This window comes from Humulus lupulus, chromosome 8 (genome assembly GCF_963169125.1).
Source record: "Humulus lupulus chromosome 8, drHumLupu1.1, whole genome shotgun sequence".
NCBI lineage: Eukaryota > Viridiplantae > Streptophyta > Magnoliopsida > Rosales > Cannabaceae > Humulus > Humulus lupulus.
The window spans coordinates 12,111,823-12,128,095 of record NC_084800.1 but is presented as its reverse complement, the minus strand read 5'-3'; the positions used below and the strand labels follow the sequence as shown (position 1 = coordinate 12,128,095).

Below are 16,273 nucleotides of genomic sequence, written 5' to 3'. Positions count from 1 at the left end.
ACCAAAATACCCCTAAGTCATCAAAAGCCTCTAAAACCATTTCAAGGGTAAAATTGGTACTTTCCACTTACACCGTTAATCATAATTAACGCTTCCCAATTCCCGCTAATCTCAATATTCTCAAACACCAATATTTCACATCCCGTTTATTGACGCGGTTCTTCGCCAACAGGAAATTAAGAAAATAAGAGAAAGGGATTAGTGCTAAGGTTGAACCGAAACAGATATATGATCTTAGGAAAATGAAATGGCTACTCGAGACACGTTTTTTAAGTGGTTCGAAGGTTAAAATCCTTCTACTCCACTAGTCGATATTATTGCTATATTCCGAGGATACAATTATAGGGTATTTCTTACAAGAGAGAATCCAACCCTTATTAACTCCCAAGGTCTCCATATTTATAGGAGAAGACACCTGGGAGTTGGTAAGAAGGCCATCCCGTGACCTTCTTACCTATCATGTCAACTCTGTGACATTCATGATTAATTCCTAAACCTGACACATAAGTGTGGTCAAATCAATAGGTAAGGGGATAATGGGACGCACGGCCCAACCTAGTTGAGGATGTCTGAATACGGACGTTCCTACTGCGTGTCCGAGAAGTCAGGGATATATCAGACACGTGATGTCTGATATATGCACGTTTACCTTGCGTGGCTGACTTTATAAAGGGTCACAGCCTTCAACCTCAGCTCGTACTGCGGGCTGGATGCTTGACCCGACCTTCGGTCGTCGAAGCTCGGACTCAGTCTTTAAGTTACCAGAGGCGAACCCTTAGATTACCTCGAGCTAAGGAGGTGTGACATTACGACGCAGCTCCGGTTGCGGGGGATGTCCACAAGATAACCATGGTTAGGCCGCAGCTCAGCTTGCTAATCAGCCCGTGGGAAAATCAGGGCGTACACCGTTACCCTTTAATGCCCGGTAACACTCTAATCATTAAAACACCCCGAGACTCACCCCGAGCCCCGAGCTTAAGCCTGTTATGACCAAACCGATAATTAACACACCATGATCGTCTCATGCCAAATGGCTCGAACAAACCCACATCATAATGTGGTCTCAAAATATATCACCAATATGCATCCAAGTAAACAATTTACCCTCAACGAGCCAAATTACCATCACACCCCTGTAATTAAAAATATGGACTCACATGCATGCATTTCACATCATATTATAATATAATCAACATATACATGCATTTTATCAATTAAGAACATAATCAAGCAAGTATGGCCCTCCCGACCCACTATTCATGCCGTTAAACACATCGGAGAATTTGGGGCATTACAATCTCGGTAAACACAAGTTTTATTAATTTGGAAGGGTATGTTTGTAATTTGATTATTATTTTTTTTAGCTTTATTGATTTTATTATATAACTAATTTTATATTAAATTTTTGTTTGGTTGTTTTGTAATAAGAATTGTGTTTATTATTATTTTTTTATTTATTATAAACATTTTTTCCCTTTTTTTAGATTGTACGTTTCTTTTTTCAAATCCTGGATAAGGTAACCAGTTACTTGATTGATCTTTGACAGTTATGTAAAAAAAATCCTAGAGCTAGGTTAAATAACATGTACCAGGATGGGTAATGAGAGGAGTAATCTTCTGCCATAAGAGGGATAACTAGTTACCAAAACAGGGGTGACGAGTTACTCATATTAAATATGAAAAGAAACATCAAATTTGAAGGAAAAAGAGGAAGAACACTTCATTAAAAAATGAAGAAGAAGTAACTATGGTTTTAGTAACATAGGTAACCAGTTACGATGAAGAACCCATAAATACACATACATCAGAACGTGAAGGTAACCAGTTACCCCCATAAATATACACACAAAGAACGAGAAGGTAACCAATTATCACAAACCTAAAGATAGAAAGAAAAAAAAATCATATTCACCCCATTTTCTCTCTCTCCCATTTTCTTCTCTTCCCTCACCTAGAACCCTAGCCGCTGCCTGCCTTTCTGCCGCCTGGGTTCGTGTCCAACCACGAACCACCTCCCTGCATCACCTCCAACCACGAACCACCTTCCTCCCTCGCCTCCGACCACCACTAGATCCCCTATCCCCTATACGTGAGCCCCGTCGTTTTGGATCTGGGTGCGCATCAACACCAGGGCAAAGCTGGAGGTGGTTCTTTGTGGAGATGGTGGTGTTGCGCCTGATCCCGAGCTTAGATGGAGCTCTCGAATGGAGCCGGGGTCTCGAATAGGTAGGGCTCAAGCTGAGCTGTGGTCCCGAACGGTTGGGTTCTCGAACAGTTGGAGCTGGGTTTGGATGGTGGGGCTCGGGCGGAGCTGGGGTCTCGAACGGTTGGGTTCGGTTAGGGTCGCCGGAGTTGGAGGGGGTTGCGCAGGGCAGAGCTGGAGGGGATGGTGTGGCTGGGTTTTGGAGAGAGAATGGGTTGTTTGGCTAGGGTTTGAGAGAGAGAAGAGTGAAATGCTAATTTTACAATAATATCCCTATTTGGCTGATGTGTTTTGGTTTTAAATTTAGCTTCAATATTAAGTTAGCTACTAATTATATTTCTCATACTTTATTTTTTTTCTTTAATAAATTTTTCCGTTAAATTAGCAAAAATATAATTCCATATTTTTGCACAATGATAGCATAAAAGCCATATTTTTGCAAAATTGCCTTTTTTTTTTTCAAAAAACAGAAGATGGGTTCTTTTTCCATATTGGGTCCAGGGTTAATTACAAACATGTCAACAAGGCCTGGCCCATATTACTTCCAGGCGTTTGCTATTCTATCGAGCGATGAACAGTACACAACGGTCACTTTTTTCAAAAGCTGGCATTAAAAGTGGGGATTTCATTTATTTTTAATGATAATTTATTCACAGTGATTTTCCACCCAAAATCCATCAATGGAATTCGAAAAAGGGGAGGAAAATTTCTTTCAAACGGCATCACAATCAGACTCTGAAAACAGTTCAGATGATTCGGACGAGGACCCAACTTATAGTACTATTGAAGAAACTCAGACCAAGTTTTCCAACCTTTCAATCAAGAAGAAAACCAAGGCTCGGTTTGTGTCTAAAATCTGATTCTTCAATTTTTATTATGATTATTTTTTATTTTGGGTTGGGACTAATTTTATGTTATTGTGTTCATGGGTATTTTGGAATTTACAGTACTTGTGATGATATTGATCTACCTAACGAAGAAGACTCCAATGGGAGTGATATCGACCCTTCAGAACTTGACCAAAAAGATGCGAAAAGCTTGGAGGAAATCCAAAGAAAGATTGGAGGTTAGTCCAGGATTGGGTTTTTTTTGGTCCTTCCTGAACTAATATATTTCAATGGTCGAATAATCTTTGTTCTTCTATTGTGGCAGCGGGGCAGCTAGAGAAGTTGAAAGTTGACCAATGTAAGGTTTATCTGAGGAATAATGGGTTGAGACTGACAGGGAACAAAAGCACACTCCTTCAGCGCATTAAAGAGCATCTTGAGTAATTTATCTACCATTTTGGTATCACTCTGAAGAAACATTGGTGTTTACTTTGAATCTTACATTTAAATTAATGTTCTTCAGGATTTTGAATGGTGAAGGGGACAAGAAGTATCCAGTATCTAGTTTTGTATTGAATTGTAAAGGTATACATGTATAAGATATTTTCTCAAGAGTTCCTTTGAATAGGATGTGGGAATTGTGGAGTTTGGTCCACGCCTCTAGATTTTGACTCCCAAAGGATATATCTGGCGCCTTTCATAGTGTTGTTCATTTCGTATTTGTTATGTTATAATTTTTCTTTTCTTGTATGTTTCATAGCCCGAACCGTAATTGGTGAATTTTTGTGCAGGTGATGCATGCACTGGCGATGTAGTTTTGTTTGAACAAAATGTTTATGACATGTAAGCTTTAACAAAAAAAAAGTACTAGTAAATCTGTGTTTTCTCTGCTGTCAACTAGTTGATAAGAGATTGTGCTCTTCATTTACAAGTAAAAATTATTATTGCTAGTATTATAGTATGATTGATCATTGAAATAGTGACAAACCACGCATGCTGATCAAATAATACGTCCATTTTGCTTTCTTAGTCTTCTGAAACTCTTTTGTAGGTTCAATGTAGCTTCACGGAGAGCCACTGGCCCTCCTTGTGGCACAAGAATGGTAGCTGGTCGTATTGTGAAAGAGAGCTATGGTGCTGCAAAGCAACAACATACATTTACAGTGAGTTGGGGAGTAATATTTTATTGGATATAAAAGAATACTGCAAATGAATTCTGTTTTTTTCAAGGTGGTGTGAAATTAGATGACATTGTAAGATAATAATGAGCATGAATGCAGTAGTAGTGCTACGTGTAACGTAATTAGACATTTAAGGATTTTAATACATAGAATCATCAAGTTGACTATTATTTTGAACTTTGCATACTTTATTACAGTTGTTAATATGCAGTTTTTTTGGTTAATCTCACCAGATTGAAGTACTATGGAGCAAAGGGGAGAAACCACTCCCCCCACTTCATCCCCTCCTAATCAAGGGACGGAATCTTTACCGATTGAAAACTTTGAGACAGGTCAGTTCTTTACACGTTCTTCTTCCTCTGGTTTGAGCTTATATAGATTAAGTTGTATTTTTGTGTCTTGAAAACTCTGAGACAGATCAGTTCTTTACAAGATCTTTCTTTCTCTGGTTTGAGCTTATGTAGATTAATATATTCTTGTGTATTTAGAAATGGGAAAATGAAGAGAAGAGGCAAAAGATTTTGATGGAGAAGCACTCAAGGGGATCTCTTGCTAGATCTGATAGAGAAGCACGAATTCATGAGAAGAAAAATAGAAAAATGCGAAATGGAAATAGGTAAACAATATGGATGATATGGATAAATACTTGTTTATTTCCCTGATTTCAGTGGCCTTTGTTACTTGTTTTGTTACATGATCAAATTTTTTGTGCTTCAGGATTTCAAAAAAGGGGGCAGGTAGAAACCAGCCTCCTCAACTTAACTCAACCTTGATACCAAAGGCCACAATTCAACGCCAGAATTTTGTTTCGTCTGTCAGTTTAGAAAACAAAGAAAAAGTACTGATAAAATGGCCCACTGATTCTGGGAAACCTGCAGCAGCTACTAAAGCTCAAGAAACAAGTTTAACTGCTAATTTCATAAAACTTGCAATTCAGCCTCTGGTCTCAATTGCTGGTTGTGACAAAGGGACAACTCCAAGTCTGTTAGTAAAAAATAAAAGACAAGATCAGCTCATCCACATCAACTCAAGTAGAAACCAGCCTCAACTTAACTCAACCTTGGTACCAAAACCTGCAATTCAACAACAGAAATTTGTTTCGTCTACCAATTCAGAAAACTCCAAAGAGTACTTGAGGTTGTCCACTGATTCTGGGAAACCTGCAGCAGCTACTAAAGTTCAAGATACAAGTTCAACCAATTGTAGAAAACTTTCAACAAATCCAAGTCTGTTTCTGAAAAATAGAAGACAAGATAAGCATGTCTCTATTAGCCACCATGCCTCCCAGAATTTGGTTGGGAATATCAATTCAAGTAATCAAGAAAGAACATATTATGACATTCATGATGTTCGGCATGTTAGTGATCGACATCATGTACATAGTGAAGGATCTAACTCCTATTTGGATTACTGTCGGCCTCCCACATATGCATGCTCAAATATGAATCAGACAAAGGAACTTCTGAACAGGGGTAATCACAGACAGCCATTAACAAGCATGGAAAACCATCTTATCATGAGTCCATCAAGGGGACAAAACAGAACTGATAACCATTGTTCCATGAGTTCATCAAGGAGACAAAACGAATCGGATAACCATCTTCCCATGAGTCCATCAAGGTTACAAAATGGAATGGAGAAATATCATCCCATGAGGCCGTCAAGGAGGCAAAATGGAATGCAACAAAAGCTATGCCGGTATTATGCTCAAGGCAGGTGCTATTATGGAGATACCTGTACATTCTCTCATGATATGAGAGAGGATTTTGGTCAAAGGAGGGAAGAGAGGTGGCCATGTGACCGGAGGGAGTTCCAGGAATGGTCCCATGACCCAAGGGAGTTCGAGAGATGGGCATAGAACAATGTTTTGTTGTTTTATAAGGTCCCCCATATCCAGAAACAAGCTTCTGGTGATTTTTAACTAAGGAAACGATTTTGGTTTTTCTTTAAATTTGGAGTATGGGAATCATATTTTGATTAGTGCCTTGAAGTCAGATTCAAACGAGGCATCTTATTGTAATTTTCTCTACATATGATGGGATGGAGGGAACAATATGGTGGGTTCATGTAAATTATTTTTCATAATATTCAATTTATTGAAATTGGTCTACTTTAGGTTTATCATCTTTCAATTATTACTTGACTGTTGTCAAACGAAATCATGCATTCAAATTCAAATGACAAGTTTTACAAAATTAGTATTTCACCATTTTTTGTTCTCTCTTAAATAATTCAACGAGTGATACTTAAATTTCACCAAAATATAAAAAATTAAATGTCATGACGAAAGAGAATGTAAAAGATAGTGCAATGTAAAGTTTTTCAATACAAATCACCGCCACACCAACCAAATTAATTATTGGCATTCTCCCATGTCACCATTTTTTGTACTTTCTTAAATAATTCAACGAGTGATACTTAAATTTCACCAAAATATAAAAAATTAAATGTCATGACGAAAGAGAATGTAAAAGATAGTGCAATGTTAGGCTTGATAAGCCTAGTATCCGGTTCACCTATACTAGGAGGGGGTCGGGTCAGAAGGGTCAAGGGTAACTGGGTCATTTTGTGTTAGTTGGTTAGAAGGGCAAATTGGGTACTGAGTAGCCTATTAGTGGGAAAAGGAAGCTAGTAATTAGTTATGCAAGAATTGAGATGATTCTAGGCATCATGGGGATATTTTACTCTCTGTTTGTATGAGACTCATATCATATTTTTCATTCAACAAAGCTTCAGATTATTCATTATTGGTTTACTGTTTTATTGCTTGCTATTCTATTTTCTGGTTTCTACTATTCTGTTTTCTGGGTTCTACAGAGATTGTAGATAGGTCCTATTAATTGGTATCAGCAGCCAGGACCGGCGTTCGGTGTATGCCGGTATCGACGAGAATGGAGACTCGTGTTGTGGGTGTTGAATCGGCCTTATCCAGTGTCCAAAACCAGCTCAACGATCATGGATTGCTGCTTAAGGATCATGCGTTGGAGCTGGGCTCTCTGAAGGACGTGTTGGATCGTTTGGTTACTGCCCAAGGCAGGGTGGCAGATGAGCTTGCTTCTCTTCGCGAAGGATCTCAAGGTATTCCTGGTTCGGGGCGTCGTCTTTCCGGCGAGGGGTCTGTGGCGACTGGCGGGGGCGCTTCCTCCGGCCGTGTGGTGGATGGTGGGGATAGACGATCTGAATTTCGGGCTCGGAAGATCGAATTGCCAGTTTATACGGGAGATGACCAAGATGATTGGACTTATCGTGCAGAGCGCTACTTTAATTTACAGCGATTGTCCCCGGCCGAGCAACTGGAAGCGGCGGTCTTGTGCCTTGAAGGAGTGGCTCTGTCTTGGTTTCGCTGGGAAAATCAGCGGCGACCCATTCCCACGTGGGAGGAGTTGAAACTTCTACTCCTCCGGCGATTTCGTCCCACCCATGAGGGGTCGGTTTATGATCGGTTCTTTGTCCTCCAACAGGTCACTTCGGTTCAAGAATATCGTCGACGATTTGAAGCTCTTGCTGCTTCGGTAGAGATAATGGGGGAGGCTGCATTGCAGGCTGCTTTTTTGAAGGGCCTTAAAGTAGAGATCCAGGCCCCTTTGAGAATTTTGGAGCCCAATGGGCTGTTACACATGATGGAATTGGCTGAGCAAATTGAAGCCAATCAAGCTTTCACTAAAAGCTTTCGGACTGGGCCTAGTGGGCCCATTAGGGCACATCCACGACCACCTTTGACCAGCCTCTCCCTACCTGAACACAGTAAGGGCACTTTTGTCATTTCTCCATCATCTTCCTCCTCTTCTAGCCTGACTCTTACTAGCCCTAAACCAGCGGCGGCTCCGGCGACGTCCACGGCGTATCGCCGCCTGTCTGAAACCGAACTCCAGGAGAAGAAACGCAGGGGAGTTTGCTTTAAATGTGACGGGCGTTGGACTCAAGGGCACGAATGCTCGCAGGCGGAGGTTCAGGTGGTGATTATTCAAGATGAGGCCGTGGATGCACCGGCCACTGATCCGATTGGGGAGGTTCTGGGCATTGCAGCAGCTACGGAGGCGGCTGAGGCGCACATGGTGGAAGTTTCTCTCAATGCAGTGGTCGGGTTGACGTCCCCCAAAACTATGAAGATTTTGGGTTCTATCTTGGGCCACGAAGTGGTGGTTTTGGTGGATAGCGGGGCGACACACAATTTCATCACCACGGAATTAGCCCAGAAATTGGCATTGCCATTATCCACGACTGATGCTTATGGGGTGCAACTGGGCAGTGGTCAAGCAGTGAAGGGGGAAGGCATATGTCGCTCGGTGCCGTTACATTTGCAAGGACTGGAAATAATCGAAGATTTCCTACCGTTGCAACTAGGCAGTACTGATGTTATCTTGGGCGTCCAATGGCTGCAAACTTTAGGGGAAACCACTCACCATTGGAGGAACCATACGATGAAACTTCGAATCCAGGATCAGCCCGTGGTTTTACATGGAGACCCTCTGCTTCACAAGACTTGCATTTCGTTGAAACAGATGGTACGGCTGCTCCAACGTGAGCGGCAAGGTGTTTGGGTCGAGTTGGGTTGCACTTCGGTTATTCCGGGCTTGGCAGCATATTCGGATGAGATACAACAACTTTTACAGCGGTACAAACATGTTTTTGACACACCAACTTCGCTACCGCCGCCGAGACGACATGATCACGCCATTGTCCTTCAGCCCGGCACCACTCCAGTGAGTATTCGCCCCTATCGGTACCCACATGGCATCAAGGATGAGGTCGAGAAAATTGTTCAAGAGATGCTGAAATCAGGGGTGATCCAGCCAAGTAACAGTCCCTACTCGAGCCCTATTCTTTTGGTTAGAAAAAAGGATGGTGGATGGAGGTTTTGTGTGGATTATAGGGCCCTTAATAGAGCCACGGTACCCGATAAATTCCCCATTCCAGTTATTGACGAGTTGATAGACGAGTTGCATGGGGCTCATGTATTTTCGAAGCTTGACTTGCGCTCGGGGTACCATCAAATTCGGGTGCGGCCGGAAGATATCCATAAAACGGCCTTTAGGACTCATGAAGGCCACTATGAGTTTGTAGTGATGCCATTTGGACTGACCAACGCCCCCGCCTCCTTTCAATCTCAGATGAACGACATTTTCCAGCCCCATCTTCGAAAAAGAGTATTGGTCTTTTTCAACGACATCCTCGTCTATAGCCCGGATGAGGAAACTCATGTCAAAGATCTTGAAATCGTGTTGCAAACATTGTCTCACCACCAGTTTTTTGCTAATTTCAAGAAGTGCTGTTTTGGACAGCGGCAAGTTGAGTATTTGGGTCACATTATTTCAGGCAAGGGGGTGGCGGTGGACCCTTCTAAGATCCAATCTATGCTGGATTGGCCGCTGCCCAAAACAATTAAAGGGCTGCGGGGATTCCTTGGGCTCACAGGGTATTATAGGAAGTTTGTCAAGAACTATGGGGCCATTGCTAGACCTCTTACTGACCAACTCAAAAAAGACCAATATGGCTGGACCGAAGAAGCTTCTGCTGCATTTGAAGAACTGAAGAAAGCGCTGACCACAGTACCTGTCTTAGCACTTCCAGATTTTACCAAGTCGTTTGTGGTTGAAACTGATGCTTCGGGGTTTGGCGTAGGAGCTGTTTTGATGCAGGAGGGACGGCCACTAGCGTATTTCAGTCAGGTATTGAAGCCCAAAGCGAGGCTGAAATCCATATATGAAAAAGAACTCATGGCTATTGTTCTAGCGGTACTCAAATGGCGACCTTACCTCCTAGGACGACGATTTATTGTGCGAACAGACCAGAAAAGTCTCAAATTTCTGTTAGAACAGCGGCTGGTTACTCCGGAACATCAGAAGTGGTTAGTCAAATTGTTGGGATTTGATTTTGATATTCAATATCGCTCAGGGGAAACAAATAGGGCGGCTGATGCTTTGTCTCGGGTCGTTCATGTGGAATGTTCTTTACTGACATCTACTACATGGATGGATTGGGAGCTAGTTGATCGTGAGGTGGCAGCGGACCCTTTTTTGTCTCGGGTTAAGGCAGATTTGGAGCAAGGAAAAGTCATTGCTGGGTTTTCAATATCCTAGCAACGGATACTGTACAAGGGCCGCTTAGTTTTGTCCAGCACTTCAGCTTTGTTACCCCATTTTTTGCGTGAGTATCACAGTTCGCCCATAGGGGGCCATTCGGGGGAGCTGCGAACTTACCAACGACTAAAAGGAGATGTTTATTGGGTAGGAATGAAGGCTAGGATCTTGGAGTTTGTGCGTTCTTGTGAGATTTGCCAGCGAAACAAATATTTAGCCATGTCACCAGGGGGTTTATTGCAGCCTTTATCGCTGCCAGCACAAGTTTGGGAGGAGTTGACTATGGATTTTATAGAAGGGCTGCCTAAGTCGGAAGGTGTAGACACTATATTCGTGGTGGTGGATAGGCTGAGTAAATACAGCCACTTTATAGGCCTTCGGCACCCCTTTAATGCTAAAATGGTGGCTGAAGCGTTTGTTACACATGTAGTCAAGTTGCATGGAATCCCGCTGTCTATTGTGTCTGATCGTGACAGAATTTTTCTCAGCCATTTTTGGTCAGAATTGTTTAAACTACAAGGGACGGAACTTCGCCATAGTACTTCTTATCACCCCCAAACGGATGGCCAATCCGAGGTTGTGAATAGGTGCCTGGAGACCTATCTTCGTTGTTTCGCTTCGAACCGTCCAAAAGCTTGGGCTAAATGGTTAGCGTGGGCTGAGTATTGGTACAACACCACTTTTCACTCCTCCTTGGGTTGCACTCCATTCAAGGTCTTATACGGGCGTGACCCCCCACCGTTGATTCGGTACGCAGCAGGTACCACTCATGTGATGGCTGTTGACCAGTTACTTGAAGAGCGCGATGCATTCTTGGATGACTTGAAAATGCACCTGCTGCGAGCACAACAGAAAATGAAAGAAAGAGCTGACGGGTCGCGGCGACTGGTGGAGTTCGCTGTGGGAGACAAGGTATTTGTGAAATTGCGGCCCTACCGACAGAAATCATTGGCTACCAGAAAGAATGAGAAGCTGGCAGCAAGATATTACGGCCCGTTCGCAGTTCTGAAACGCATTGGAAAAGTCGCTTACCGCCTCGACTTGCCTCCTTCGTCAGCCATCCATCCGGTTTTTCATGTTTCGCAACTCCGCGCTGCTGTCGGGACTGCTCATTCTTCCACCACGCTCCCATCCACTTTAACTTCAGACCTGGAACTTATTGTAGAACCTGCTGAAGTGCTGAATATCCGACAGAACCCAGCCTCTCCAGACCAATGTGTTGAAGTGCTTATCCGCTGGAAGGATCTGCCAGATTTCGAAGCTACGTGGGAGAAATTTGATGCTATACGACGTCAGTTTCCGGCATTCAACCTTGAGGACAAGGTTCACAACTTGGGCGGGAGTAATGTTAGGCTTGATAAGCCTAGTATCCGGTTCACCTATACTAGGAGGGGGTCGGGTCAGAAGGGTCAAGGGTAACTGGGTCATTTTGTGTTAGTTGGTTAGAAAGGCAAATTGGGTACTGAGTAGCCTATTAGTGGGAAAAGGAAGCTAGTAATTAGTTATGCAAGAATTGAGATGATTCTAGGCATCATGGGGATATTTTCCTCTCTGTTTGTATGAGACTCATAGCATATTTTTCATTCAACAAAGCTTCAGATTATTCATTATTGGTTTACTGTTTTATTGCTTGCTATTCTATTTGCTGGTTTCTACTATTCTGTTTTCTGGGTTCTACAGAGATTGTAGATAGGTCCTATTATACTTAAATTTCACCAAAATATAAAAAATTAAATGTCATGACGAAAGAGAATGTAAAAGATAGTGCAATGGAAAGTTTTTCAATACAAATCACCGCCACACCAACCAAATTAATTATTGGCATTCTCCCATGTTTAAGCATAGGTTTTTTTATAGTATCTTGCTTTGACACATAAAATATATGTATAAAGAGAACAAAAAGAGTATCTCTTTCTAATTATAAGCTGGTTTAAAAGATCTATTGGTAGTGATTTCCCTCGACTTTAGAGCGTAGGCCAAGAGGAAACAGGTCATACAGGTACGTTCAAACTGGTCTATATCATTTCTCGAGTGATATGCAAGATCTATTGCCATCTTACTCTAATGGGTAATCATTGCTTCATCGTTTTCCACTGGTATGCGACATAATTTTTTTCCAGTGTTAATCTTCTGATAGGATATTCTAAAGTTACCTTTACACATCTTTTGGATTTCTTAATTTATTGTCTTAGTCTTTTAAATTAGCTTCTTATTTTTGAATTTTATTGTTTCGGTAAGTTGATGGTTAGCTAATTTAGTGACTGTATTTACTCTTATGGTCAACATAAAGTGGATTGTACTTTTGAATTCTAATCAACATCATAGTTTACAATAGATGGTTTTGTTTTCAGGCTGAAGAATGGCACCTGAGCCAGTCAACGTGAATGAGTTCAAAGAATTGGCTAGGCAGGTTCTTCCCAAAATGTACTTTGATTATTATGCTGGAGGAGCTGAGGATGAGAATACATTAAGAGAGAACATCGAGGCATTTCAAAGAATCAAGTAATCTCAGGCTACTAGTGGTAGTTTTTTTTTTTCAACTTTCTTTTTTTGATTGATTAGTTTGTGTGGATATCCAGGTTACGGCCTAGAGTTCTTGTAGATGTTAGCAGAATAGATATGTCAACAACTGTATTGGGTTACAAAATCTCAGCCCCCATAATGGTTGCTCCAACTGCTTATCATCAGTTAGCTCATCCTGAAGGTGTAAATTCAATAAAAGAGAATTTCCTGTGATGTATTTTGGTATCAAGTATAGACTTTAAATGCCCTTTTCTTACTGCAGGGGAGGTAGCTACAGCCAGAGCAGCGGCTTCATGTGACACCATCATGGTAATTACTAATTAGCCCAAGACATACAGGTTTCCTTATTTTTTGTTTTAACTTATTAAGAACATAAATGAATCAATATGTGGAAGGGGTTTGATTTTCAGGTTTCTTCCTTTTTATTAGGTTTTATCATACATGTCTAACTGTACTGTGGAAGAGGTTGCTTCCAGCTGCAATGCTGTTCGATTCTATCAGTTATATGTACTTACCCCTCCTTAACCTCTTTATCGCAGATTGTTACCATTGTTATTGCTATTTTCTTCTGAGCACATAAATTGGTTTAAACGGTATTGTTGAATGTTATCAATCATAGGTTAATAAGAGACGGGATGTATCAGCACAGCTGGTGCGGAGAGCTGAAAGAAATGGATTCAAGGCTATTGTCTTGACAGTTGATGCTCCTAGACTTGGTCGGAGAGAGGCAGACATAAGGAACAAGTAAATGCAGTTAGTTTCCTTTTGTTCTGTGTTTATTATGCTATAAATGCAGTCAATCACTTTTGCAGTTTGATTTTTTAAGTTCGCTTATTGGACATCAAACAAAATTTTATTGTCTAAACACCAAAAATTATTTGTTCATGTCTGTGGTGTTAAATCTTATGATCTTCATTGGAAACATGATTTGAATTATTTTTTCAGAATGGTTGCACCTCAGATGAAGAATTTTGAAGGCCTTATGTCTGCTGAAGTTCACACTGTGAATGGGGTAGATCATTTGTTAAAAATACATGATGATAATTTGAAGATCAACAAATCATTTTGTTTGTATAGCTTCTCATTAATTACAGACGCTCTATATGAGTGAGACTCTAGTGGAAGTTTTTGTATGCACGAAGCTAAGGGAATTTTTTTTTCTGCAGGATGATGGCTCAAAGCTTGAAGCTTTTGCTAGAAAAACTTTTGATGATTCCTTATGTTGGGAGGTACAAAACATTTAACAATTACCTTGCCATATGGTCCATTAAATCTCTTTGGCTTTTTTTTTTTTTTTACTTGAGCTATTTACTTTTTTAGTTTTCTTATCTCACATGGAAAATATTTCTAAATATGTATGGATTAAATAGATTTGTTCTTTTTGTTTGCATCTGCTGGTTTGTAATCACATGCGATTCTCAAGTTCATACGAGAATATTTAGTAAATAATATTCATAACATTTGCAGGACCTAAAATGGTTGAGATCCATCACAAACCTGCCCATTCTGATCAAGGGAGTGCTTACTCATGAAGATGGTAACTGAAGGGTCCTTTTTTTTTTCCTTTTGCTATCTGTACACTGTCGTAGTGTTATCCTTAGCATGGCAGGAAACCAGACCATTTCTGTTTTTCTTTCATGTCACAGAATCATGCAAGAAACACAAACCCTCTTTTCTTCTTCTTCTTTTTCATTTCTCCTTTCAAAGACATCATTCTAAAGTAATTGAAATCCAAATATACCACAAAGGATGACATGCTAGAGTATATAAGCTTCTTTATTAATTCAAAAGTTTCCATTCTTTGTTAACCAAACATTTAAATAGCCTTCAGATTCAGTAAATTCATTAAATGCTTCTTTTGCATGGTTGTATTAGCTTGTGATTCGTTCCTAAAAACTAAAAGTTGAACTATCTTCTTACTATTTGATGCTGTACCAATTTCAGCAAGAAAGGCAGTTGAAGCTGGAGTTCATGGGATTGTGGTCTCTAATCATGGAGCTCGCCAGCTAGATCACACTCCTGCCACTATCTCTGTCTTAGAAGAGGTGGCTATGCTTATCATCATGTTTCTAACCTCTTGTTTAGCTTTTAGGATTGCTGTCTTTCTGTTTATTATACAAATGATCAAAGTTCTGATGTTTAATGAATGTTTGAAATCCTTACATTAGGTTGTTCAAGCTGTTGGAGGAAAAGTTCCTGTTATTGTCGATGGAGGAATTCGGCGAGGAACAGATGTCTTTAAGGCTTTAGCCCTTGGAGCACAAGCTGTACTTGTAAGCTTTTACCTTCAAATAAATTGAGCTTTTTTATGTTTCCTTTCAGCACTTGTTGTCTCAAAATTTTAGGAGAGATTGTTGGTTATGTTCAACACCACAAATGAGCATACGTACTAGAGCACTGGCATTCGCATTTCAATGCTCAACTGTTATTGAAAATTACAGATTGGGAGGCCAGTTATCTATGGCCTGGCAGCAATGGGGCAACGCGGGGTGAAAAGTGTGATTGAAATGCTGAAGAATGAGTTTGAGCTCACTATGGCCCTGTCTGGCTGTCCTGCACTAAAACATATTACCAGGAGTCATGTGATGACACAGCGTGACAGTCTCCATTCAAAGCTTTAATTTCCTTTTAAAGAATTAGTTATAAATGGAAGTTTAGAATTTCTGGATTTGTTTTGATCATAGACAGAGTATTTGGGCTATCAGATCTTGCAACCTCAAAAACACTGTTTGGTTTTGATGATATTTGGGCTATCAGAATTTCAAGATTTGTTTGGATCGCAGACAGAATTTCTGCTTTGTTAGTTTTAGTGCTTATAAATTTAAATGGCGTGCACACGGTAGGTAGTTTATTTCTAATTTATTATTATTAAGGAAGTAAATAAGCTGTATTTTTTAGAAATATTAGCAGCAAAAGTAATTTAAAAAATTATTCTTAAATTACTAAGATTTTTTTTATATATATTTATACAATAAAAAACCTCTCTATATTAATAATGTTAGGAATAACATATTTTATTACTATGAGAAAGCTATAACTTAATAGAATTATGTCTATGAAATGTTGTAAATATACACATTTAAAGGGAAATTTGAGTTTTAATGCAATAAGTGACACTCCGTTTGAAAAATACATTATCACTATATAACTCTCGTTTTGGTGCTACAAATGCCGTTACTACCCAAAATACCCCTGGCATAATTTTCCATCTCTTTTTCTCGTAGTCTTCACTCTCTATTTCTTATGTTTTCCCTTTCTGTCTTTCAAACTCTCGTACACACAAAAAAAAAGTCAGCCACCATTAATTTGCATTTCGGATCTAGGGGCAAGTTGTGAGTCCTTTCAAGTCAAGAAACTTCATTTTGGATTTCGGATCTAGGGAAAAAATCTTATGGGTAAGTATATATTTGTTATATGTAGTGAGGAAACTTGTCTGGTTACATTACTTGTTTTATTTCG

At 40.3% G+C, this 16,273-nt stretch overlaps 3 protein-coding genes across 5 annotated transcripts; all 3 read left to right on the top strand.

Moving 5' to 3' along the window:
• The first annotated feature begins 2,833 nt into the window (after positions 1-2,833).
• Positions 2,834-6,319, top strand: LOC133794580 (zinc finger CCCH domain-containing protein 62-like). Its single transcript, XM_062231884.1, has 9 exons — positions 2,834-3,044; positions 3,151-3,269; positions 3,356-3,470; positions 3,554-3,615; positions 3,822-3,873; positions 4,082-4,193; positions 4,445-4,543; positions 4,700-4,827; positions 4,929-6,319. Exons 1-9 carry the CDS (start codon positions 2,884-2,886, stop codon positions 6,067-6,069), a joined length of 1,989 nt encoding a protein of 662 aa, XP_062087868.1. The 5' UTR covers positions 2,834-2,883; the 3' UTR covers positions 6,070-6,319.
• Positions 6,320-7,102: 783 nt separating this feature from the next.
• Positions 7,103-10,291, top strand: LOC133795014 (uncharacterized). Its single transcript, XM_062232470.1, has one exon. The coding sequence runs from the start codon at positions 7,103-7,105 to the stop codon at positions 10,289-10,291; it is 3,189 nt and encodes a 1,062-aa protein (XP_062088454.1).
• Positions 10,292-11,789: 1,498 nt separating this feature from the next.
• Positions 11,790-15,603, top strand: LOC133794579 (peroxisomal (S)-2-hydroxyacid oxidase GLO4-like). Of its 3 annotated transcripts, none has more exons than XM_062231882.1 (12): positions 11,790-12,387; positions 12,643-12,793; positions 12,871-12,995; positions 13,077-13,123; positions 13,244-13,321; positions 13,434-13,558; positions 13,760-13,826; positions 13,981-14,043; positions 14,282-14,351; positions 14,759-14,859; positions 14,983-15,087; positions 15,256-15,603. In XM_062231882.1, exons 2-12 carry the CDS (start codon positions 12,651-12,653, stop codon positions 15,433-15,435), a joined length of 1,104 nt encoding a protein of 367 aa, XP_062087866.1. In that variant the 5' UTR covers positions 11,790-12,387; positions 12,643-12,650; the 3' UTR covers positions 15,436-15,603. The 3 variants fall into 3 exon arrangements, with proteins under 3 accessions (XP_062087866.1, XP_062087865.1, XP_062087867.1); XM_062231881.1 differs by having other exon boundaries at positions 11,791-12,290; XM_062231883.1 differs by lacking the exon at positions 11,790-12,387 and having other exon boundaries at positions 12,410-12,793.
• The last annotated feature ends 670 nt before the right edge of the window (positions 15,604-16,273 follow it).

What these genes read in the sequence shown, in the direction of transcription:
- LOC133794579 (XM_062231882.1), top strand. Translation starts at nt 12,651, where the DNA reads ATGGCACCTGAGCCAGTCAACGTGAATGAGTTCAAAGAATTGGCTAGG. An exon ending in AAGTTCACACTGTGAATGGG is followed by an intron (nt 13,827 to 13,980) that starts GTAGATCATTTG and finishes TTTTTTCTGCAG; the next exon opens with GATGATGGCTCAAAGCTTGA. An exon ending in ATGATTCCTTATGTTGGGAG is followed by an intron (nt 14,044 to 14,281) that starts GTACAAAACATT and finishes TAACATTTGCAG; the next exon opens with GACCTAAAATGGTTGAGATC.
- LOC133794580 (XM_062231884.1), top strand. Translation starts at nt 2,884, where the DNA reads ATGGAATTCGAAAAAGGGGAGGAAAATTTCTTTCAAACGGCATCACAA. An exon ending in GAACAAAATGTTTATGACAT is followed by an intron (nt 3,874 to 4,081) that starts GTAAGCTTTAAC and finishes ACTCTTTTGTAG; the next exon opens with GTTCAATGTAGCTTCACGGA. An exon ending in AGCAACAACATACATTTACA is followed by an intron (nt 4,194 to 4,444) that starts GTGAGTTGGGGA and finishes TAATCTCACCAG; the next exon opens with ATTGAAGTACTATGGAGCAA.
- LOC133795014 (XM_062232470.1), top strand. Translation starts at nt 7,103, where the DNA reads ATGGAGACTCGTGTTGTGGGTGTTGAATCGGCCTTATCCAGTGTCCAA.